This window comes from Castor canadensis, chromosome 14 (assembly GCF_047511655.1).
Source record: "Castor canadensis chromosome 14, mCasCan1.hap1v2, whole genome shotgun sequence".
NCBI classification, from domain to species: domain Eukaryota; kingdom Metazoa; phylum Chordata; class Mammalia; order Rodentia; family Castoridae; genus Castor; species Castor canadensis.
Genome location: NC_133399.1, coordinates 19,628,276 through 19,653,818, shown reverse-complemented (window position 1 = coordinate 19,653,818; position 25,543 = coordinate 19,628,276). Strand labels below are relative to the sequence as shown.

At 39.7% G+C, this 25,543-nt stretch overlaps 1 protein-coding gene across 7 annotated transcripts in view; it reads right to left on the bottom strand.

Annotated features, from left to right (window-relative positions):
- The window catches only part of LOC109680403 (uncharacterized), a 451,924-nt gene that overhangs the window by 229,859 nt on the left and 196,522 nt on the right, over window positions 1-25,543 (bottom strand). For 6 of the 7 annotated variants that reach the window (XM_074053906.1, XM_074053917.1, XM_074053912.1 and 3 more), the window contains exon 1: window positions 2,689-2,834. The exons of the other annotated variant lie outside the window; for it this stretch is intronic. Coding sequence is in view for 2 of the 6 variants with exons in the window: in XM_074053919.1 (XP_073910020.1) it covers window positions 2,689-2,691 (3 nt within the window). In the remaining 4 variants the exon portion in view is untranslated. Of the gene's footprint in view, window positions 1-2,688; window positions 2,835-25,543 lie in introns of those variants that run through there. 7 annotated transcript variants of the gene reach the window in all.

The following is a 25,543-nucleotide window of genomic DNA, read 5'->3' as shown; positions in this document are numbered from 1 at the left end:
ACCATTTTAGTTTTGCTGAGATTTTCTACATGGTTTATGCCTAACTGCTACATATGAAGTCTATTCAATGTGTACTCTTTCCTTCATGAAACTTCCTTCACTTTGGCTCAACTTCAGTGCCTTCATCTAAAACAAGACCTAAGTACCAAGAATGCACACTCTGGTAACATTACCAAATATTGCCCCAAAGACCCCAAATGTTATGACTTTTGCGAATTTCTTTGCCATCACTTTGCATAACAAATATGTGGTGTTACCAACACCAAACCAACTTTCAAATACCAACTAATTTTCCTTCAGTTCAAATCTGACACCCTCCAGATTTAGCACAGCCCCTCCAACTTCTGGGCAGTGTGAAAGAGACAAGAAGCCATAGCACTTCTTTGCTATGTCTGTTCAAGACAGTCACCTTCCTAACATTATGAAGATGTAACACCCTAAGACCCGTCATTAGAATAAATGCAAACATTGCCTCAATGGGGCTTAGGAAAACAACCAAATACACTCCTATTGCCTCAGAAATTTCAAGGATTTCAAAATCACTGTGCTAGAAACTGACACAAGGACCAAAACTTTTAATCTATACTACACACTCACATGGCCTTCCAAATACACCAACTTTTGCCACATCAAGAAAAATATAAAGGTATCTTTCTCTAAGCCTGAGCCTCCAAGACTTGTCTTCATTTGCACAAATTACACTCTGTCTAATCAACTATTTCAACACAAAATGAATGTAGTGCAAAGATATATTCTGAATGTTGCAACTGTCATAAATAGCTGCAATTAAACCACACTTCCACTCATTTTCACAGTAGCAAAGGAGCACAGAAGCAACATTCTTCCCATTACCCACTTTGTAAACTCAGATACTCCTCCACACACTTTCCAAATGCCCCTTTTTTGCCTCAAAAATGATTATGAGGTAATCATCACAAATACCTTCAAAATGATTTGTAAATAGTAGTAAGGTGGTTTGACAAATATCAGCCTGAGTCGCCAAACAAATCACACTTTACAGTCACCATAAGATCAGGAAGAACTCAAGTCCCTGTGGTTCACACCTGTAATCCTAGTGTCTCAGGAGAGAGAGAGAGAGAGAGAGAGAGAGAGAGAGAGAGAGATCAGGTTTGTCTTGCTTCAAAGCCTGTGCTAGCAAAAATTTCTTGAGACTCTATCTTGAAAAAAACCCATTACCTAAAAGGGCTAGTGGGGTCACTCAAGAGGTAATAGCACATGCCTAGCAGGTGTGAGGACCTGAGTTCAAATCCCAGTGCAGTCAAAAAAAAAAAGACCACGGGATCTTAGTGCTGGTAGCTCCTTTCTGTAAACCTAGGTACTTGGGAGACTGACAACTGTAAGGTACTTCCAAATTAAGACCATGCCACGTGTGGAAAGGAAAGATTTATTAATCCAGACCATAGGCTCTCACTCTCAGGTTCAAAGTGAAGTGGCTTGGCTGAATTGGGTAGTGGGCTTTATAGGAGGGGCCAAGCCATGGGGGAGGGAGAGAGTTCTGGTCTCTGATTATCTGATCACCAGATGGAACAGGTCGACAGGCCTGGCTAGTTGAGTAACTGCAAGTTTCTGAGTTGTTTTGCAAGCCGAGAAACAAGCAGGCAGTGAGAAACAAGCAGTCATAAATCAGGGGGTCTGGTTTTAAGGTGTACCCTCAGGTCCTTCCGCCCACCCCAAGAATGCCAGGGACCTAACAACAACAGAATAACAGCCAAAATCACCTTAGAAAAATTGCTCACCAGACTTCATTTCCAAAATAACCACAGCAAAATAGACTGGAGATATGGGTCAAGTGGTAGACCTGTGCACTGTAAATGGAAAACTATGATTTCAAATGTCAGTCCCCAAAAATAACACAAGTAAAAAAGACACAAGACCAAGATGATCACAGGTGAAAACTGATTTTCCCAATCTCCATGTCTGTCTAGTACTAATTTATTTCTTCTCCTTTGTTCTCCTCTCTTTGAGAGCAAACTGCCTTTCTGCCTTGAGATGTCTACATTCCTTATTTTTGGGGCTTTCCACGTAGAATAATTCTCTTAATGTCAGGGTCTAAGTTAACCAGCATATCATTATACAACAATATTCTAAAAACAACCTGTGGACAACGAACAGTTAAGTCAGGAAGGGCAAAAAGTTTCCCCTCCACTCAGAAAGCAACCAACGTGCACATGTGGATTTGCACTTCCAGTGAATCTGACAAACTACAGGATTTGTGGAAATTACGGATTTATTGCTAGCACTAAGAAGTACTGCATTGAGGTGACAAGGCACAGAGTTTAGCCCATACTTCTCCTGAAGCTGAAGGACTCAAGGGGAAGCAAGGTCCCAGTAAAGAGTTATGGAGACACTGCACAAAGCGCCCTATCCCAGCAAAAACTCCGTTTAAGTGCTGGGGAGGCTCCCCGACCACCTCAGTCTGCTGGACAGGGAATTGCAAACAGTCTTCCAACAGGGCAGTGTTCTGGGAGCAAGTAGCCTCACAGGGACACAGGATGGGGTTCAAGGCTTTAGTCCAGCGGCACCTTCCAGGCGGCAGCGGACCTAAGACCCCAACCATGTGATCAAGGCGCAGTCTCCAGAACAGACAGGGTCCAGTCAAAACCACCGCAGCTTCGGGATCCAACAGTCCCGCCACCCAGCACTGCGGATGCCCAACCGCCCTCTCACCATTTCCCGCCTCCGACGCGTCCAGGTGACCTCCCTGTGGTCCTGCAGTCAGAAGAGTTCACACAGCTGCTGGAGCTGTGCAGCCTGCACAATGTCCCCCCAGCAGGCGCATGGTAAATATGGCGACAATGAGGAAGGCAAGTTGAATCGCCTAACACTGCCGCTTCTCATTGGATGGCTGGTGCCTACGATTAAGCAGCCGCTCTTATTGGCTAAGGGACGAAGGCCCACCCACCAAGTCCTTGAGTGACGGGAAGGTGGAGTAGGGAGGAGGTGTTAAACTGGTGAGTTGCAAATGACACTCCAGCTGTCCTTGCCAATCAGGCTTCCTCTGTTGGAGATATATTTTAGTTTATGGGTTAATTACATTCAGCAGAACTTGTCCTGACCCTAAGGACGCAGCGCCTTCCTCTTATCATACTCACTGTGACCATCTTCTATACTCCCCTTGAAAATGGGACAAAAGGTTTGCTCAGAGAATTCTAGACTAAATATCCCACCGAAAAAATTCATCAGGTCAGTTAAGGTGAGGAGATTCAGGTAGGCTAGGACACAGGAAGTCCATGCAGGGCTGATGCTCAAACTCTGGAAATGGAATGAAGCAGATATCCAGGGCTTTCTCACACCAAAGAAAGTAAACACACGTTGCCATAAAAGTGTCTCCTGACAGGTCTCCCAGCAGCAGGCACATGGCAAATATGTGGATAATGTTTTAGGTAATGTAAACGTGCTACCAGTGTCTGCAGAATAGCTAAGATTACAGGCGAGAGCCACCAGTCCCTGGCTTAAGTTCCCATTTAATTGTGTATTCCCTATATTCCATTTTGTTTTCACTATTAGGATATCAATATATTTTATTATTTGTTACGTTAATTCATTTTGCAATGTGTACTTGCAGTTTATGTTAATGCAGTTTGTTCCTTTTATTTCGTGTGTGTGTGTGTTACAAAGTTTAGCCCAAGACCTTGTAATAGTTAGCAAAGCTGTCCAGTGATGAGCTACATCCTGGTATCTTTTTATTTTGAGACAGAATCTCACTAAATAACCATGACTGACAGCCAATTGATAATCTGTGTGCAACATCCCCCCTCCTCAGTAGCTGGGATTTTAATTGTATAGGAATACAACTGAGTCTTTTATCCACATTTTTGTGATTCTGACATTTGAACTCGGGCCTCACACCTCCTCAGCAGACACAACAAAGTCCTGGAGTATACTTTCAAATAACATTACACAGCTTAGGGTCAATTCAGGTATCATGCAATGCTCCAGTGTCTTCCCTTCCATAACATATTCAGTTACTCTCATTCATCATTTCTTTTCAGAAACCGTAAGTACCAAGTACTTACATTTATAGATGATAACAAATATGAATATATGATTTTGCAGACAGGAGGCATGTCTCAAGTGTTAGATCATGTGCCTAGCAAATTTGAATCCCTAACTTTAAACCCAGTATGCCCAAGGGAGAGAAAGGATTTATTATATCCTCATTTAACTCTTTTCAGCCCTCTTTCTTTGCGGGATCTTTATTTCCAACCACATTTTCCTTCTCTCCAAAAACTCATTGCAATTTTTGCAATCCTTATGTACATGTGATATATTCTGTAACTATTATTCAATTTTCATGCTCTTGTTCAGAATGAATAATCTCAATTGCTTGAGGAAAAGGTGTGGAACCACAGAGAGCAGCTTTAAAGAGAAGATTCTCAAAATCCTAGTCATCTCTTCAATGTGAAGAAGAGCTGTGGCTTAAGAATTAAAGCACGTGCTTTACAAGTGCAAAGCCCTGTGTACAAAACCCAATTCCTGCAAGGAAGGTGAAATACATGATTGTTGGAAGCATTAAAGAAGATATGAAAATTTATCAATGATAAGATGATTGTGGAATGGATGGCAAATATGAATCAATTAAATCACAATCCCAGATGCAAAGCAAAATAAGGGAGTTTGTGTTTCTAAACTTGGATGATCATGACATCAAGGAAAAATCATATTTCAGAAATATCATAGTGTTTGTTGGTATGTGGTGGCTAATGCCTGTGAACTCATCTACTCAGGAGACAAAGATTGGTAGGATCAGGGCTTGGGACCAACCTGGGCAAACAATTCTACCACATGGGAATTATCTGTGCAAGGATTATAGTATGAGGCAGCAATGGTCAAAATGGGAGACCCTACATGAAAAATATCTAAAATAGCACTAAATAACTTGGGAACCTGGCTTGATATGCAAATGCCTATGTCCATGGTCAAAAATGTGTGACATAGCCTGTGAAGACAGAGCAAAATAGGGTAGGATTTTGTTCTTTGGAGCTTGTCACAGACTTCAGCTGCTGGTGGGCAGTTTGTTTGGTGCATGGAGTGCACATGTGGTGAGGAGTAGAGGTTTGCATTAAAATCTTACATGCAAAAGCACAAAAAAATTCATAACTGCTTAGGTAAAGAGCTTTTTCACAAAAAAGATTCTAAAAAGGGTTCAGAATGAAGCCACTCAGGGATGCAGCCTGTTGAAAGTACCATACATAAGGAAACTGTTATACATGTTTTTAAAATGTCTCTGTGCAGATGCAGGCCATGGTGATTCACTTTGAGGAAAGGAGTCAGGAACCTAGAAAACCAGGAACTGTCACTCTGGGACCTCCACACACACCATTTTCCTCACTTACTTGATGAAATGCTTCATTACAACACAGGCTCAATAGGAAAGTTGTCAAATGCTCATCCAAAGCCAATTCAATATTCAGATCACTGTTGTCTTTTCCTGACATTGCTAAACTCTAATGAATTCTCCAACACCAATGGGCATCCCATGTTCTAATTCTGAGAACAGTCTGCAATGCAGAGTTTTAGATATTTAGTAAGTTTCACACTGAATCACACCACACTGGTACCACTGTATGTTCTAATGCCACATATATTTGCTCTGTACGGTCACCATTCACCATCTTTTTTGTGGTACTGTGGTTTGAATCCAGGGCCTTACAATTGCTAGGTAGGTGCTCTACCACAGGAGCCACTCCAACAGCCCTTCTTTGTGTTCAGTATTTCTGAGATAGATTCTTACAAACAATTTACTCAGGGCTGTCTTATTTTCCCAGGCCTGGGTTCAAACCAAGAACCTCCTGATCTCTGCTTTCAAGAAGATAGGATTTCAGGTGTGAGTCACTGGTGCAGAGCAACATTTTCTATCTTGAAGTTATCTGGTTAAGGCTCTGTGCACCATCTCACTAGTACCATACAAACACCATGTAAAAACACCAAGAATAAACAACCAAAGATTCTCCTATTGCTCAAGACATTCTGAGATTTACTTACTCTGTAGCAGAACCTGGGACCAAGAGCAGCACAAATAAATGCTCAATTTAATAAACCATTTTTTCACCAGGCACATCGCAAGGATATCTTGTTTTTCCACTGCCTGTGACAGACATTTTCAGTGGTCAAAATCCACATTGTGACTAGACCAATGACCTGAATGCAAATGTGAAGAGCTGAAAACTTATCCAGGATGACCCAAGTAATTCTGCTGAACACTGGTAATTAAATACCACCACCCCACCATCCTTCCTATTCTCATTGCACTTAGATGTCCTTCCTTTTCAAATCTACAAAGGGTAAACACAAATTTCAATTTCTATCCAACACAAAACAGGGCTGGTGGAGTCGCTCAAATAACAGAGTGCCTGTTAAGCAAGCGTGAAGCCCTGAGTTCAAACCACAGTACTGCAAAAAAAAAAAAAAACCAAAAAACAAAACAAACACAACAAAAGTAATCAATATATCTGAAGTTACCATATAATACAGATACCTATACATATAAACCTGTTTATAGCAGCACTATTCATAATACTTAAGCTATGAAATCAGTTTAGGGGCCCAAAACTAAGGAATGGATAAAGAAAATGTACATATACACAATGGAGTATTACTCAGCAATAAAGAAGATGAAATTACATCATTTGCAAGAAAATGGATGAACTACTTACCATCAGGTTGAGCTCGATAAGCCAAACTCAGAAAGACAAACATTGCATGTTTTGCTCATATGCTGAAACCAGACCAGTAATAATTATGATGATGATGGTGGTGATGATAACACAATTGTAAAAGAGGGACTGCTTGGGGGGAAACCAATGGGAGGAGAAAGGGGGATATGATAGAGGGTGAATATGATTTAAGTACATTACTTATATGCAGGAAAACAGCATAATGAAACCCACTAAAATCTTACAAAGAGGGGGCGAGGAGGGTAAAGAGAATAATATTATAGATGGGGTAAAGCTGATCAAAGTACATTATATCATATGTCTGTGTGCAAGTCTCACAATGAAACTCCTTTTACAATTAATGCACGATAATAAAATTTTTAAAAATTTCAATTTTCACACTTTATGCATCAAACTCAATAGGTTAATTGATTACAAGAAACAGAATACTCATTAAGCAAACTTCCCTGAATGTTCTCTGCTCCAGGTTTGTGATCTCTGACCATGTCCAATAAGAACCCTCAAATGACACCTCCTTTACTGACACTCTAAGAACTGACTGGCCTTAGGGAAAAATCTTCTGATGTAAGAGCAAATGTTGTCCTTCCATCATACTTAGTCTTCAACTTTCCTTCTCCTCCTGTTTGCTCCTCCCTATGAAACACAGATCTGCTCTATTTCATCCTTATGTCTCTGTAGGTCTTTGTAAGAAAAATGATTTTTACAATCAATGTATTTGTTACCCTCACATTACTTAAAAGTTCGTCAGGTTGCCATCTTAGGTGATTTGCATGTTTAAAGGTTCCTTGCTTCTTCTTCCAGATTCCTGTAGGATTCCTTTATGACTGTATTACCTGCGGAACCCATCCCAGAAGACTTTTAATCAATAGGAAAGGATGGGGAAACTTTGACCTTGACAAATCCTGGGTTAGGGGCAGGTACAACTGTGCAGCTGTTGTATATAAGGAGGAGCAATGGTCAGTCGTTTTATGCTAGAATGTTTGCTTGGCTGGAGTGAGCACATGCTTGCACCCTCTTGATCAAGAAAAATTGCCCTGTCAAGATTTTCTGTCTCTTGTGTGTCTGCTTTCAACACCAGAGGGTCTTTTATTCCAACAGTCTTGCAGTTGGTTTTATCCCAACACTATGACCTAATTTCACTCTGTGACCTACCTCAATCTGCATTTCATTTGTGAAAATACTGTCTAGACATAAGCCAAGATCAACATCAATTTTGAATGCATATGCAATGCCTTTACAGTGAGTTGGGCAACACAGGGATAACTGTAAATTTAGGGATTTATTACAGCCATAAAAAATACTTGGTTGGGAGACTGACCCTGGATTTGAGACTTCAAACATTTATATTACTCATGTTTTTAAACTTTTATATTACTCGGGTCAATCAGAGTTACCTAGAGATTGGCAGGAGCAGGGAAGTGAAGGACCACAGATCATGCTGCACAGGAACCCATGACCTTCTGCCATCTCCACTGTCTGGAGAGGCATGAGCTCTAATGCAGAGTTCACTGACAGTGTTCTGGGTCTGGGACACATCACAGGTAAGTGGCTGAGAGAATGATAGAGTTCAACCCACTCACCCAGCCCCAACTCTAGAAAAGAGAAGACCAAGTGACAAGTGGCACCAGCAGTGACTTGGTCTACAGGCTTCAGGGCTGTGATGGAGAGGCCCAGTTCCATCACAGTCACTAAGGCCAGTGTCAACCCCTGATCCTGCCACTCTGGGATGCAAGTCAGAAACTTAACATTTCCTGCTTCTGTGGTGACTGGCTCTCACACAAAACCAGTGGCAAAACCAATGCACAGTGAGAAACTGAGTCACAGAGATGGATCTCAGAAGCACAGAGTGATCCAGAAAATGCAGCATCAGGAAATGCATTTTGTTTTAAGCAGTGGGGCCTCTTCCTGATGGCTTCTTGTTTGATCTTTCCTATACATTTCTCATTGAAGCACTTCTCCTTGGCTTCTGATCCAGGACTAAGGGGAAAAGGGATCCTTTTCCTGGCAGAGTGCTAGGACCAAACACCTGTTCCCAGCGATAGCCCTTAGCAGGCTAGGCCTCCTTTCTGGTCCCTACTCAGCCCAATCTGGGAATTTATTGTATGTAAGTGGAACTTTCTCCTGAATTTTCAAGGTGGAAACTGCTTCTTGCACTTGCAAATTGGGTCAGCAGTCTATAGCAGGAATCCATGATCAGTGTGCAAGGATATACCACCTGATCTCACAGAAAAAGCACTGTACAGCAGAGAAAATATGCTTCCTATAAGAACTGTATGATCCATCCACCCTTTAAAAGTTCTGTCTTGCTCCCACATCTTCCCAAAAGCTCATGATTTTGATTCAGTAATGGCTACCTGAATTTATCAGTGTAAACAAAGCAACTCTAATGCAAGCAGATTTTTTGAAGGGGGTGTTACTGGCCCTTGAAGTCTTCCACTTCAGCCACTCCACAAGCCCTCGCAATATCTTTGGACTATTTTTTTCTCCTCCCTTTAAAAACAAAGCTGTTCTGTGTAACAATTGGGGTGCCTTCATATGTTACTTTTGGGGAAAACCACTAGTGTAATACATAAACCAAAATCATGTCTTGCATTAGTCATAATGTCACTAAAAAATGAGAAAAAGTCTGAGGATAGTATTAGGTATGTGAGAGAGGGGACCAAGTCTCCCCTCCACTGCAAGGGCAACCATGTATACATGTGATTGGTCATTTCCAATGGATCTCCCAATGTTGGGGATACGCAGACATTCAGGGATTAGGGGCAGCAGTAAAAATACTGGGCCACAGTGGACAGTTTCTGGATTTAAGTCCTGCTTACACTCTGAACCTGGAAGTCTCATGAGAAATCTAGAAACTCAACTTGGAGAAAAGCAAGAGAGTGTACACTGCATTGCAATGCTCATTCCCCACATAAACTTCATTAACAAGCCCACAGTGTCCAAAGAATACCCTGCCAACACCACACAGACTGGGAGCCTCATGTTTGGAGTGGAAGAATCCAGTGAGGACTGTGGACTAGGAAGAATAACTTCACAGGGACAGTCCAGAGAGTTCAGCGGGTTCCTGACTCCTTGCCTGGCCCCACCCTGCAAGCTTCTGGGGCCAAAGAGTGAGTGGCATCAAAAGTGGGATGAGTTCATACATTGAGAACATGACTGTGGCTCTCTTTGCCCAAATGAAGTGCCTAGTTGTACTGTCACCATTTACCACTGCTGTAGCAATCAGGTGTCCTCTAAGGTTCTGCACTCAGTGTAGACCATTCAGCTTCCAAACTAATGCATCTGAGAAGACACTCATCAGTGGACACTGGGCCACATTTCACATAGCTTGATGCCCCATTGTGCACCATGGATCATTTACATTGGTGGTCACTATTGGTACACACAGGGTAGAAACAGTCTATCTGATTGGCTAATGATTTAGGGCAAGAACCTAGTGACAGGATCAGTATGCTACTCCTGGTTGTGCTTATCTATAGGAGAGTAGCCTTCAATAGCCAATGCTCAGGCTTCCTCATTTGTAGAAAGTTGTCATGCCCCCCCCAGTGTAGGCACCTTCTTTATATTATACATCTGTGCTCTTCATGCTTATTCCTTCTGAAAATGTGACAAGTTTACTCAGGGAATTCCATGGACAGAGTCCCAAGAAGATATCAGACAAGGATACTGCAAGTGGTTTGAGGGCTAAGGTCTGCAATCAGGAATTTGGAAGGAGGCAGAGGGACAATGCTTTCTCTGACTTTTAAAACCTTTTTGGTCTGTTTTTCTCCATGAAAATTAAAAGGCAGCAGCAACACATTTACATTATTTAATGTATAGTGAAGGAAAAGTTATATGGAAACAAATTATACAAAGCAATCAGGAATAATGAATAGCAACATTTGAACTACTCAGAGGAGGCTTCATTGCACAAGGTCACAAGGGAAACCCATATTCCCATGATTCAACATAGCTTCAAGGGTGAAGAGCACACTGAGTACTGAAAAGGAGCTGGGCAAGACAAAAGTTCCTACTGATGATCAGAGAAACCTGAGGATATAATACTGGAAGCCCATCTCCTAGTGACAAAACTCTAGGTTTGAGCACCTTATATTCCTCATACAGACCATCTGAATTCAGTCACTTTAAGGTTCTTACAAAAAGAAAATGCCAAATGCAAAAAGCGTTTCTCCAGTAGACTACCAAAATGTGGCTTTCTTTGAGTCTGACCTTCACAGATTTTCTTCATGTATTCATAGAGAAGTGTGAATCTCGAATAACTGTGCATGTCAAAATCAAAATTCTGTACAGAAAATGGTTCCTGATAACCACAGTTATAACCTCAGAAAGGAGAGAACACCCTCCAGCATTTACTTGTGGCTCACCCGATTTCAAGTACTAGGCAGCTTCACATGAGCAACTTTCCTATTTAGAGAACACAAAACTTTGTTGAGTTCTATAAGTTTACATTGTTTAAAGTGCATATTATAGCATAAATGTTGAATTTTGGGGAGTATTCGTTATGTCCATACAAAATGTTTTTATGAGGCATTGTTATGATGACATAACAATGTCATCCAGTTGGCTGATGAGCATGTTGAGAAATGTATCAATATTTTCTGCATCATTCTGACATTTTCCATGGGACAGGGCTCTGAATTCAGGTCTTTATGTTTGCAAAGCAAATTCTCTGCCACTTAAGCCACAACAGCAGTCTTTTTGCTCTGGTTATTCTTTGATGTGGGGTCTCAGGAACTATTTGCCCTTTGCCAAAAACATTGACACATGAAAATAGATGAATCCTTGAGAAAAGAAATGAATACCTTGGTGGTAGGTAAATTGCTTAGCATGAGCAAGGCCATAGGTTCCACCTCCACCACTAGAAAAAAACTAAACTAAACAAAATGAAATAAACAAAAAACAAATGATATAAAGGAAATCAAGTTTTATTTAACCCTACAAAAAGAACAGGACATCTTTATTATTTGTATTGGTTTCTTCCTAGTGTTATCTTCCCTTCTGTAACCCAGCTAATCACTAACTGAGATCTCTTTAAAACAATGATTATTTAATCTTCCAATTTAAAAGATCATTATAATGCACAATACAGAAAGAAGAACTTGTTGGATCCTGGTGGATCACACATGTCATCCTAGCTACTTGGTAGGTTGAGGTCAGGCGAATCATGGTTTGAGGTCAACTGGTGCAAATAGTTCTGGAGACTCTATCTCCAAATAAGTAGAGAAAAAAAAGCTTGAGATATGTCTTAAGTGGTATAGCTCCTATCTTTGAAAGGGAAGTACTGTGTTAAAATTCTAGTGCCACCAAAAAAAGCAAAAACTGGAAAAAAGACCTTTATCTTTCATTTGAATTTATAAATTATTTTATTTGGATCACAAAGTCTATTAGGGCAATTATGTCATGCATTTACACCATATTACACCACTATCCATCAACATACATATGCTCATCTCATTTTGAGTTGGAAGAGTGATTAGTGAATTTTGATATTAAACTTTTTGTCATTGCATCTCCCCATGACCAAACATTTCTATGTGCTTGAAGCTAGTACAAGCAGATGGAAAGCTTGGTTGTGCCTTACCTATTCTGAGAAGCAGGATAACTCACAGTAAAAACAGTCAGTTATGCACACAAACCACAACTTCAGGTTGACAGGCAAACACTATAAATAGGAAAGGAAAGGTATCCAAATTGTTTTCTTAAGAAAAAATGTTGAAACAAAATGCTAACAGAAACTGATAACAGAAATATGGAGGATGTCAATAGCAAAAGCACATGTGCTCACAATTTTATACAAGATAAAGTGCACATAAGGAAAGTGTTGGGGTTTCTCATGCCACATCTTGGTAAAATAATTCACCAAAAATGAAAATAAGTTAAGCAAGGGGTTTATTTGGGAAGCAGTGGGCAGCTGAACACAGTGCAGTCCTACTGATCTGATACGAGAGTAGGGCAAGTTTGTTTCTATAATGCATAGCAAAAGAAAATCAAAGGTGCACCCTCTAGCAGGAGGGTGGGAAGATTCAGGTAGGACTGTAGCACTGGAGATCCTGAAACTTGAAGCTTTTGTAGTGGTCTGTAAAGAGGGGATTGTCATTCCTGGAAAACTGGTTGATGTGTCATTAACTCTCATAGTGTGAGCTAGATGCTGGTGACTGAAGCCTGTAATCCTAATTGTTAGGGTGAGTATAAGGCAGCCACATGAGTATTGCTCCCTTCCTCATCACAGTGGCTTTCTGAAAACTCTACACCAAGCCCTAAAGAATAACAAACATTCACCTTTAGCCATTTACTAGAAATCTCCCACCCAACCTCAAAGAATAACACTATTATCTCAGGAGTGGCAGAGGGCCAATGGAGAATATTCCTGTCCAGTGACCTTCCTGGGAGTTCTTCCTGGGACTCCCTTCTTCCTTGGACTTCTAACACTAACTTCCTATATCTATTCACAGTCAGCAAGCAGCTCTGCAATACAGCTCTCTTGCTAGGGAATGCCTCCAGAGAATTCTTCTCCCAATAAAGCATGTGCTGAGGTATTGAACTGTCCCCATGCTGCATTCAGTCTAACATCACTGCCTTCTCATTGATCTCTCATTTTAGTCCAACATGCCTGTTTTTCCAGTTAAAAATAGGTACTCAGGAGGCAGAGATCAGGATAACTGCAGTTTGAAGCCAGCATAGACAATTAGTTCATGAGACCCCCCCATCCCCATCATGAAAACACTGAGTACAAAACAGGGATGATGGATTCCATAAACTTGGAGACCACCTGCCCAGAGTTAAAATCACATTATGCCAAAAAACCTCTCATAAAATTGCCTCATGTCATCCAGTTATCCTAGATCCTAAATTGGGGGTAGATTTTGGCCTTGGATGCTTAGACTGAGGCTGTTGTTTTTGGTGGGCTCCCAGGGTCTCAGGTCCTGCTGTATGTCACATGAATCTGTTAGTATTAGCTGTCTAGTCAAGGATGTGATTCCTTATCAACAGACAAGCCATGGTTCTCAGCCATTAGGATTCCTAAATCCTAGCTTAGTCCACATCGAAGACTTTCTGCTTCTTAGCCAAGATGGTCTCACCACAGCAGCCATGATTATATCCTCTTTGCTATCCAATGAAATACAAGGTGAGTCTGTAACTCAGTTGCTGCCTTTTTACATGAGTTCTCCAATAAATTTTTAGTGTGGAATTAAAAGGTTTTTGCACATATTTTGGTAATGCTTGGTCAATTGTCATACATGGAGTGTCAAATATTTTAAGAGGCATACATAAGTCAGGGAGACCTGAGGAAATGAGAAGAAAGACTAACTTGTACTATTACTTGAAATTATTAACTTGTTAAAAGTGTTTATGATATCATAAATGAGTTATGTATAAATTTGTTGACATAGTGATGAATCACATGTTTCCTTTTATTCAAGAGGAACAGAAGGAATACTTTTTATAACTTGCATACTTCTTCCTTCTCTTCTGACTCGATTAACATAAGAGAGAAATAACTGTGCACACTAAAACAAGACATCTAATATTGACTTTGATTTTGTTTGTTCTCTGAATATCACATTCACACCAAAGGTATCCAGATACCAAGGCAGAAGTAAAAAATGAAAAGGGCACTAAAATGCTTATTCTTTATATAACTGATGGGTCACAGGGACCTCTTTAGGCCACTCATGAAGGTAGCAAGGAACATAGACTGCCCAGGGAGCAATACTGAGGTTAATGGAGAAACTATGGTGAAAATTTACTCCCAAGGCAGAGGTGTGGTCAGGCTGACTCTCTGGGCTGCTTATAGCCTTTGATAGGCTGCTCTCCAATTTGTTCCTGAAGGGAAGGGGCAGTGAGGGGAATACATGTTCATTATGACCAAGATTGAGTAACATACTTCTTCAGATTTCTGCATAGAAGGTCACAGAGAGAGACATCCCCAAACACAAAAGAAAAATCAACACTTCCAGAATCCAAGAATTATTATGAGTAGACAATGCATTTTGTCTGAACTGAAGGAAAAGAGGCACTCCAGAGAAGCAGTGACTTCCTTCACCAGAAATCCGTAAGAACAAAGGTCAGAAAACTATAGTGTCAGTGAAGATAGGCTGATGGCAGAGTGTAGTCAGGTTTGAAAGTCAAAATCTCTATGGGGCTGGCTTTAGCAGATCTACAAATTTGTTCATTTCACCTACAATAACCCAAGGACATTCAGAGAGGAAACCTTCTGGGTTGATAGTTGCTGTTTGGTGGGAGGATTATCCATTTTGAAATTTTAAATTTTTGCCTAAGTACTGTCTTGGAGAAAAATCTACTTCCCCCAGTCATCACTGTAGAAATGTCTACAACCAAACTTCAAGGGGAAGTGTCAAATGTACTCTAATATCACTACTTCAATACTAGATCAAGAGAAACACATGTTGTGAATGTCTCACCTAGTGACAGGAGTTAGCCTGGGATAGACAGGAAGTGAAATGAAGAAGTACGAATCAAAGCTAGCCAGAACTGGGCATCACAACACAAACATGTTCTTGAGACAATAGAGAATAGAGAAGGGACTCACCTTGAGAAAACACCCAGGGGTGGGCATGTAAACACGCTTCTTTAAGAAACAGATACAGAAAGATAGGATGGAGTTGCATATAAAGGATATCCTTCTTGCCAAATCTTTGTGACCAAACCCACCTAAGAAATTTTTTTTCAAAATCCACCTGTCAGGAAGACCCATGCAAACATTCTGATGTAGAAATAGGAAAATCTGAAACCAATCCATGAAGAAGATAATATCTATAAAGACACAGAAATCATCAAAAAGATTATATAGATTTTATGACGATGTGCCTGGCACTGGTGGCTCATGCCTCTAATCATAGCTACTCATGAGGCAGAGATCAGAGGGAACATGGTTTGAACACATTCAGGGCAAACAGTTCATGAGACCCTATCTCTGAAATTCCTAACATAAAAATGGCTGATGGACTCGCTCAAGGTGTACACACTGAGTTCAAGCCCCGGGTGCCACAAAAAAAGAAAAGAAATTATGAAGATGTATGTAAAGCAAGTCAATGAAACCATCACTGTATGAATTCAATTGTGGACTGGAGAAAGAAGACAAAGAATCAGCATGAAGAGAAAATGATTAAAATTATGCATCATGAAGTGAAAGTAAACAATGTAAAATTTATCAAATACATCACCAGTGTGTAAATTATTAATGAGAGTTTTGAGTGAAGAGAACAAAAATAGAAGCTATGAACTTAGATTACATAAAGAAAACAATAGTACAAAATTCCAAAATGGATGTGGTAGAAGTGAAAGAATGACATAGAATGGATATGCAGGGATATAGCTCTCATGCCAGCACAAGGTTTATTTTAGACAAAAGCCTGGAGCCTCTGGAAAACAAAGTGAGAAAGTGTTCAAGGAAGGCAAGGTCCCAATGGTAAAAAGAAGGAGTCCCAGATGAGGGAGGACATATGGCATCCACTTAGCCCAGGAAGACCACTGTTCCCAGCTGTCCTCTGTTGTTGGAGACTGGCAGCATGTTCTGGAAGTCTCTTAGGGGCATCATGAATGATCATATTCTGTTTGGAGTAAAGCAGCACTGACATTAAAACAGCATTCTTTGTATAAGGTTTTGGGTGGCAACTGTGTGAAGGAATGTAGGCTTTGGGACATAAAGTGAGACATGCAGTCAAATGCATATAGGCCAGTGGCAATCAGCATGAGAAGGGAAACCCAAGGGAACTTGGTACACACACTGGATGTATGTTTACGTAGACAAAAGAACTATGGGTAGCGGACAAATATATGCATAGAAAAATGTTCCAACCATGATTTGACATGGTTGGTCACCATCTCAGTTCCTGTTCTGGGAGAGATTCCAGAGTTGTTAACTGGAGGGCATTCTGCCTAAGGCATCAGCTAAGTTCACTGAAAAAAAAATACTTCATAGAGTCCTTTTTTGGGTTTGATTGCAAAGGATCCAAGATGGACACAGACTGCAATTGAGAAGACTTAGAATAACTATGGCTAACATATGGAAAAGTAGTTTAGCAATTGTGAGAACATTTAGTTATTGCCAATGCAGACAGCATTTTTGGGAAAATAATTATGACTGACAGCATTAAAACAATAGCACAAAATATTCCTTGTTACAATTAAGAACACATGGACACAAGCTTGCAAAAGTCTAGCATCATTAACTTGACATCTCTTACAAGTTAGGGGGACAATGCCTGTGATGCCAAATAGCCTTATTTTCTAATACACAAGTAAATTTTATGTATACACAGTAACACTTCTTTGACTAAGAAAAATATACGCCAGTCTTGAAATAAAAGCGCAATAGCCTTCTATATCCTTTCTTCTTCTTCTTCATTTGCTGACTTTGTAACTTGTATTATTAAAATGACTTTTATAAGAATTTTAAATATAAATTACATTGTTTTTCCAATTACCCTTATGTTTTTGCTGTGCAGACCCATGAAGAAAGACAATTTTAAACTGCTCATATATAAGTAACTTAAAGACACTTTTTAATAGATCTAACAATAAAAGAACTAAATGTAAAGTACACTGAGGACAAAATGAAACAGATTGAGATTTCTGTCCACAAAGTATTTCCTGTATTTTTAAAATTTTTATTCATTTATTCACATGTGCATACATTGATTGGGCCATTTTTCCCTGCTACCCCCTGCTGCCTCCCTCTACACCCCAATCCCCCTTGCTTCCAGGTAGAATCTGTTCTGCCCTTATCTCTAATTTTGTTGAAGAGAAAACCTAAGCAATAATAAGAAAGACAAAGCATTTTTGCTAGTCGACATAAGGACAGCTATACAGAGAAGTTGTTAGCATTGCTTCATGTACAAATGCTTTACATCCCAAGTTGATTCATCTTGAACTGACCTTTTCACTGGTTCCTGATCACCTTCCCATATTGACCTCTGTTGCTTTAAGGTTTTTGTATTAGCTCCTCTGCAGTGGGGATGTCAAACACTTCCATGTTTTGGGTTTCTTACCTATCCCCTTTCCTCCCATGTGTGCTCTCCCCTTATCATGAGACCCAAGTTGGTTTTTGGTCTTCTGAGCCTGGGAACCTTGCCCAGTATGATGTTATCCAGTTCCATTCATTTACTTGCAAATGATAACATTTCATTCTTCTTCATGGCTGAGTAAGTTCCATTGTGTATAAATACCACATTGTCTTGGTCCAGTAGTCAGTAGTGGGGCATCCTTGGCTGTTTCCATAACTTGGCTATTGTGAATAGTGCTGCAATAAACATGGGTGTGCAGGTGCTTTTGGAGTAACCTGAGTCTCAATCCTTTAGGCATATCCCCAGGAGTGGGATTGCTGGATTATATGGCAGATCTATGTTTAGATGTTTTTTCCAGAGTGGTTGCACCAGCTTGCATTCCCACTAGCAATGTATGAGGGTTCCTTTTCCCCACAACCATTGCAAAATGCCTTGCTAGTGGTGTTTTTGATGATGGGTATTCAAACAGCGGTGAAGTGGAATCTTAGTGTGGTTTTGATTTGCATTTCCTTTATGGCTAGAGATGGTGAGCATTTTTTCATGTGTTTTTTGGCATTTTGAATTTCTTCTTTGAGAAAGTTCAGTTTAGTTCACTTGCCCATTTCATTAGTGGCTCATTGATTTTTGAGAGAGTTTAGCTTTTTGAGTTTCCTGTATAGTCTGGTTATCAGTACCTTGTCTGATGTATAGCTGGCAAATATTTCTTCCAACTCTGTGAGTGGTCTCTTCAGTTTAGAGACCATTTCTTTTGTTGTGTAGAAGCCTTTTAGTTTTTTGAAGTCCCATTTGTCTATAGTTTCTCTTAGTTGCTGAGCTGCAACTATTACTTCCAGAGTGTTGCCTGATCTTTCCTGAACCACCTTCAGAGTTTTGGATCTCACATTAAGGTCCTTGATCCATTTCAAGTTGATACTAGTACAAGATAATAAACATGGATACAGTTTCAGTGTTTTGCAGATGAATAACCACTTTTCCCAATTATATTTGTTGAAGAAGCTGTCATTTCTCCATCACATATTTTTAGCACCTTTGTTGTAAATAAGTTGGGCATAGTTGTGGGATTCATATCCGGGTCCTCTATTCTGTTCCACTGGTCTTTATGTCTGTTATTGTGCCAGTACCATGCTGTTTTTATTGCTATTGATTTTAATATAGTTTGAAGTTGGGTATTGTGATATATCCTTCATTGCTCTTTATGCTGAGTATTGCTTTTTTACCTGTATTTTAGTTAGACCTGATTGACACAAAACTTTGAAAAACTGTTTTTTTTTAATAGTAGCAGCAGAAGAGGTGGGGGATAGGAGACCAGAAACCTTTCATTTGTTAGCATTAACCCTATAATAAGAATCATCCTAAAGATGTACAAACACTTCCATATGCAGGAAATTTTTAAATTAGGCATGCCATAAATGTTAATTTAGCCATGCATAGAGCTCAAGAACATGTGAAAATTAACTAAGTGGCCACAAGTATAATGATCAGTTCTTTTTAAAATTTTAGGAGCAAATTGAGATGTGTCACATTCTGTTCTCTTAGGACTCATTTTGGGCATCTTGATAGCTAAAGCAGCATAAATTCTAGAAAAACATTTTTAGTTACTCTCAGTCTCCAATAAGATTGTTGCCATAGCTATCAGATTTTTGTATCCAACAGGTTAATCATACAAGACATACACAAAATTCACCAAATGACACACAAAACAATTTCCTTAATTTTGAGTGTGCTAAAAGATATTGAAGGCTTTACATTTACAACTTGAGGATGTTTTTAAAAATAATCACTAATCATAGTTTTCCTTGGGCTACAGTAACTTTCTTATTAGTCAAAACTTTAAAGTAAATTTAGGGAGCCAACCTTGTGTCTATGATTGGCATCCCATGTACTTTCAAGGACAAAGGATATATGATGCACAAACCCACCACCTTATTTCATAGTAAAATTTTTTAAATTAGAATTAGTATGTCAGCCTTAATAAATGGCCGACTGTTGTAGTAAAAAGGATTACATCCCCAGTGAAATTGGTGATACAAAGTATGGAAAAGGTAGAATGAGTTAACTCCTGAAGCATTAATCTTAGGTTAATTTAAAAAAAGGAGCTTGATTAAAAAAAAAACAATGCATTATTGAATCCATAGGAGAACTCAGGAAGGTTGCCCTTTTGCCTGTTAGCAAATGCCATAAGCTAGGAAACTAAGAATTTAAATTCAAACACACAGGGCATTTTTAGACATAGAATTGAAATTTCGTCCTTGGTCCCTCCAGCCTGTGTGCAAGGGAGGCTGAGTGCATGGTCCATAGTCCAGACCATTTGGTGCCTTGGCCAGGAGAGTGAACAGACTACCCAAGGTCACCACCTGCAGTAACCTGGATTGGCCTATCCCCTCTCCTGGTCTTGACATCTCTGCAATTGGAAATCAGCCCTTCTCCAAAACAAGACTTCAAGGAGAAAAACTGATAAAGTATTTAGTCACATTTAGATGCTTAGTTTTATGTGGAAGACCAGGAGGTCAGGACAGAAAGGTAGCTCCAATCATCAGCCACATATCATTTAGATTTGCAATTGTTTTCATGTTTGCAGTGCTGGAACCATGTGAGTCACTCATGATGCTAGAGAAATGACAGTGTGACTTGACCAGGACTTTTCTTTCTATTTCTCCTTGGCCATTTCTTTGTGTTGTCCTCGCACAGATGGCCAGTCTGGGAGAGGAGACTGGAGCAAGCTATAGAGTAGGAGTGGTAGGCAAACTGAAACAACTGGCTAGGTTCAAAGAAAATGAGGTATGTCCACCACTGGAAAATGGCTGCACAAGAAAAGAAAATCACGGGCCAATACCTTCAAAGGTCAGAGATGCAGCAATCCTAAACAGAATACCTGCAAAGTGTAATCAACATCATGTTCAAGACATTATTGAACACGATGTTGTGAGTTCAATCTCAGTGCTCTGATTTGGCTCTGTAAGACACTGTGCCTATCAGGACAATCTATAACACGTCTTTGTGTGATTATCTGTGGGGTTCCTGTACCATGCATGCATTTATTTTATTTTATTGCATTTTCCACAATAATGTTAAATCTGGTTAAGCAGAGATTTTAATGGCTTTGTAATAGTTTGTGTTTCCTAAAAGGCTAAAACTTTTATTTTTTTTTCACTTTTCTTTTATTATTCATATGTGCATACAAGGCTTGGTTCATTTCTCCCCCCTGCCCCCACCCCCTCCCTTACCACCCACTCTGCCCCCTCCCTCTCCCCCCCAATACCCAGCAGAAACTATTTTGCCCTTATTTCTAATTTTGTTGTAGAGAGAGTATAAGCAATAATAGGAAGGAACAAGGGTTTTTGCTGGTTGAGATAAGGATAGCTATACAGGGCATTGACTCACATTGATTTCCTGTGCGTGGGTGTTACCTTCTAGGTAACAGTGGTGGGGCATCTTGGCTTAAAACTTTTAGAAATAGGTCTAGTGGAATGGTTCAATGGATGGAGTACCTGCTTTGCAAGTATGAATCATCAGTTCAAAAGCTTGTTGCACCAAAATATTTTTTTAAGAAAGCATAGTAAGAAATTAAAAATTTTTGCAAGAAAAAGAATGACCCACTAAATAAGTACCTTCAAAACAACTGCCTTAAGTGAAACTGTGCAAAACTCTAAAATCATTTCTTAAAGAAGGAGCTAAAATAACAACAATTTGTTGATAGTAACATGAGTTCTTATTTGAAAATTTAATTGAGAAAACCAGGGAATACTTTTTTTTTTGGAGCAGTGGAAGAAGCAATATATGTAGTTATAATTTCATGTGTATAAATATAAGTAACTCAAGTATGGCTGTGACACTGGACACAGTTCCAGGTAGCAGTAATGAAATTAAGTGAAACCATGCTTAGAGTATTTTCCCAGTTCTCTTTCTGACTTCTCACCTTGCTTTGAGCTAAGGCAGCACATGCATTATCACACTGATCCCTGATGCCAGTTCTTCATACCCACTGTCCAGGAAGGAACCCTCCACACTTGTTATGATGTTGGTTTCTGTGGAAATGTGTTAAGAGATGTAGATGATCTTGAGAAGAATTTAAAAGAATGGCAAATTGCCATGAGTAATTACTCATGACAATTTGACAATCACTATCCCAAAGACCCTTGCATAAAATTTTGAACTTATCAGGCCTGGATTCTTCCTGGCATCACATTCACCAAACCCCTAGCCAATACAATCACTGTATATACTGATGGCACCAATAAAGGGAGAGCAAGTTATATCATTTACTCCCCTTTAGGGACATGTACAGAACAAATAAACATTGCAACTCCAGGATCAACTGCACAAAATGCTGAAATCTTAGAGGTCTTGCAGTCCTGCGAGCTCTCCCTGGTCCACTCAATATAATTTCAGACTCCCAATGTGTAGTTAAAGCCATTAACTCTATTGAAACAGCTAGACTAAAAGGAGATCGTAATTCTACCATTTTTCAGTTACGCACATGGACTCAATAGGTCATTCTGGCTTGTACTTCTCCATTTTTATTACTCATATCCATTCACACACGGGCCTGCCTGGCCCTATGGCTGAAGGAAATCAAGCAGTAGACCAGCTCATCTCCTTCACTGCTGTTGAGAACTCTCAAAATCCTCCTCCATTTTTCAACAGGCCTTACAAAGCCACTCTTTATTACACCAGAGTGCTAACATGCTACATAAACAATTCCCAACCTTGACTTGAGACCATGCAAACATATTATTAGGGCCTGCCCCACCTGGAGTGCTCTTCGACCCTTTGGGCCCTAATACTGGCATCAACCCTCGTGGTCTTAAAGAAAACCACATCTGGCAAACTGATGTAACTCATATTCCCCAGTTCGCCACCTTAAAATATGTTCATGTGACAGTGGAAAAATTCTCTGGAAGCCTCTTTTCCTCAGCCTACACACTGGAAGTTACCAAACATGCCCTTGGTCACCAGCTTGGTGCTTTTGCAAACTTTGCAATGCCAAAGTCCATAAAGACAGACAGTGGTCCCACTTATAGAAGTAAAAAATTTCAAGAATTCTGTAAAGTATAGGACATAACTCACAATACTAGAATTCCTTACAATCCTCAAGGCCAGGCCTTGTAGAACATCAAAGGATCAAAAACCAACTTTTTAAATGAAAAAGGGGGAGTTTACTCCCAAGTCTCCACATACCCAATTACATCTCATCCTATTAACTTTAAATTTTTTCTCACTTGACAATCAAGGCATTACTCCTATGGAAAACACTTCCATGCATGGAACACCTGTCCACCTGTGCGTGTTCTTTGGAAGAATTTAGAGACAAACACATGGCAGGGTCCTGACCCTTTACTAACTACATGTTGTGCATATGCTTGTGTCTTTTCAGAACATGAACAATGACCAAGATGGCTTCCTATCCAATGCATCAAACCAGTAATAGCCATTGATGGGACCCATGAAGAAACTTTGGCAAGACAAACTTAATCCTAGTCATTATTTTAATTTTGGACTTTGGACTCATGCTTTTGGGTCTACTTAATATTAGATGACTAATCACTTGAGAAACCAACCACCACAAAAAAAATTTCTAAATGCTTTCTTCATGAAACATAAAAAAGGGAGAGACATGGGAAACCCTTAGGTCCCCCAAAGCCTCTTGCAAAGGAGCAGAGTCACTCTAGCTTTTGTGCAACATCTCCAAGAGAGATAGCAACAGTCCAAGAGGACAGTTTCTGAACTCCCCTGCTCTCTCTCTGCATGGAACCAGGAAGACCCAGTCCTGAGAACCTGGTGTTCCACAGTTGGGCTCATAGCCATTGCAACATGACAGCCAAACCTAGTACAGAGGTCAAGGGAAACAAGGGGACTGCCACGTACTCCTTCCTGCTGTGCTGGACTGCTTAAATACTCTCTTCAGAAAATAAACTACACTGTTGTTGCCAGGCACAACACTGAATTCGTATCATTATTTGCAGCTCGAGCACCCAAGGCCAGATCTGGGTCCCCTGCTGCAGCTGGACTGCAGCAGATAACCACTTTTCAACATTTGTTGAAGAGGCTGTCTTTTCTCCATTGTATATTATTAGCGCCTTTTGAAAAATAAGGTGGGTGTAGTTGTGTGGATTCATATCTGGGTCCTCTGTTCTGTTCCAATGGTCTTCATGTCTGTTTTTGTGTCAGTACCATGGTGTTTTTCTTGCTATTGCTTTGTAATATAGTGTGAAGTCTGGTATTGTGATACTTGCAGCATTGCTCTTTTTGCTGAGTATTGATTGGGTATTCATGGTCTCTTGTATTTCCAAATGAACTTTAGGGTAGATTTTTCAATCTCTGTGATGAATGTCATTGGGATTTGATGGGCATTGCATTAAACATGTAGACTGCTTTCAGTAGTATAGCCATTTTTACTATGTTGATTCTACCAATCCATGAGCATGGGAGATCTCCCCACCTTCTGTAGTCTTCCTCAATCTCTTTCTTCAGGGATTTGTAGCTCTCCTTGTAGAGTTCATTCACATCCTTTGTTAAATTTAGTCCTAGGTATTTGATTTTTTAGGCTATTTGAAATGAAATTGTTTCCATATATTCTTTCTCAGTTTGTTCATTATTGGTGTATAAAAAGCTAATTGTTTTTGTAAGTGGGTTTTGGATCTTGTCACCTTGCTGTAGATGTTTATGGTGTCTAGAAGTTTTTGTGTAGAGTTTTTTGGATCTTTAAGGTATAGGATCATATCATCTGCAAGTAGGGGTATTTGACCTATTTGTATTCCTTTTATTTCCTCTTATTCCCCAATTTCTCTGGCTAAGAATTCCAGTAATATGTTGAATAGGACTAGGTATATGTGGCACCCTTGTCTTATTCCTGATTTTAGGGGAAATGATTTCAGTTTTTCACCATTGAGTATGATGTTGGCTATAGATTTGTCATATATAGCCTTTGTAATGTTGAGGTACTTTCCTTCTATTCTTAGTTTTCTTACAAGCTTTTATCATGAAGTGGTGATGGATCTTGCTGAAACCTTCTTCTGCATCTATTCATGTGATCAGTGATTTTTATCTTTGCTTCTATTAATGTGCTGTTTTAAATTTGTAGATTTGCATTTGTTGAACAGCCCCTGCATCTCTGGGATGAAGCCGACTTGGTGGTGGTGAATGATCTTTCGGATGTGTTGTTTGATTCAGTTTGCCAATATTTGATTAAGGATTTTTACACCACTATTCATTAAGGAGATTGGATTTTTGTTCTTTTTTTAAGTGTCTTTGTCTGGTTTTGGGATCAGTGTAATACTGGCTTCATAAAATGAGTTAGGCTGTTTTCCTTCTCTTTCTGTTTCATGGAACAGTTTAAGGAGGGTTGGTATTAGTTCTTCTTTAAAGATCTGATAGAATTCATCAGAGAATCCATCCAGTCCTCGACTTTTCTTTTTTGGGAGACTCTTTACTGCTGCTTCAATTTCCTTTTGTGTTCTAGATCTCTTCAGGAGATTAATATTCTCTTGTTTCAATTTTGGATTGTCATAAGTATCTAGAACGCTGTCCATTTCTTCAAGATTTTCAAATTTAGTAGAATATAGGTTCTCAAAGTAGTACCTGATGAATTCCTGTATTTCTGTGGTGTTTGTTGTTATCTGTCCTTTTGCATTTCTGATTTTACTGATTTGGGTGTTTTCTTTCCTCATTTTAGTCAGGTTTTCCAGGGATTTGTCAATCTTATTTAGTTTTTGAAAGAACCAACTTTTTGTTTCATTGATTTTTTCTGTTTTTTGTTTGTTTGTTTGTTTGTTTGCTTCTATTTCATTGACTTCAGCAGTTAATTTTTTCTCTCCTATT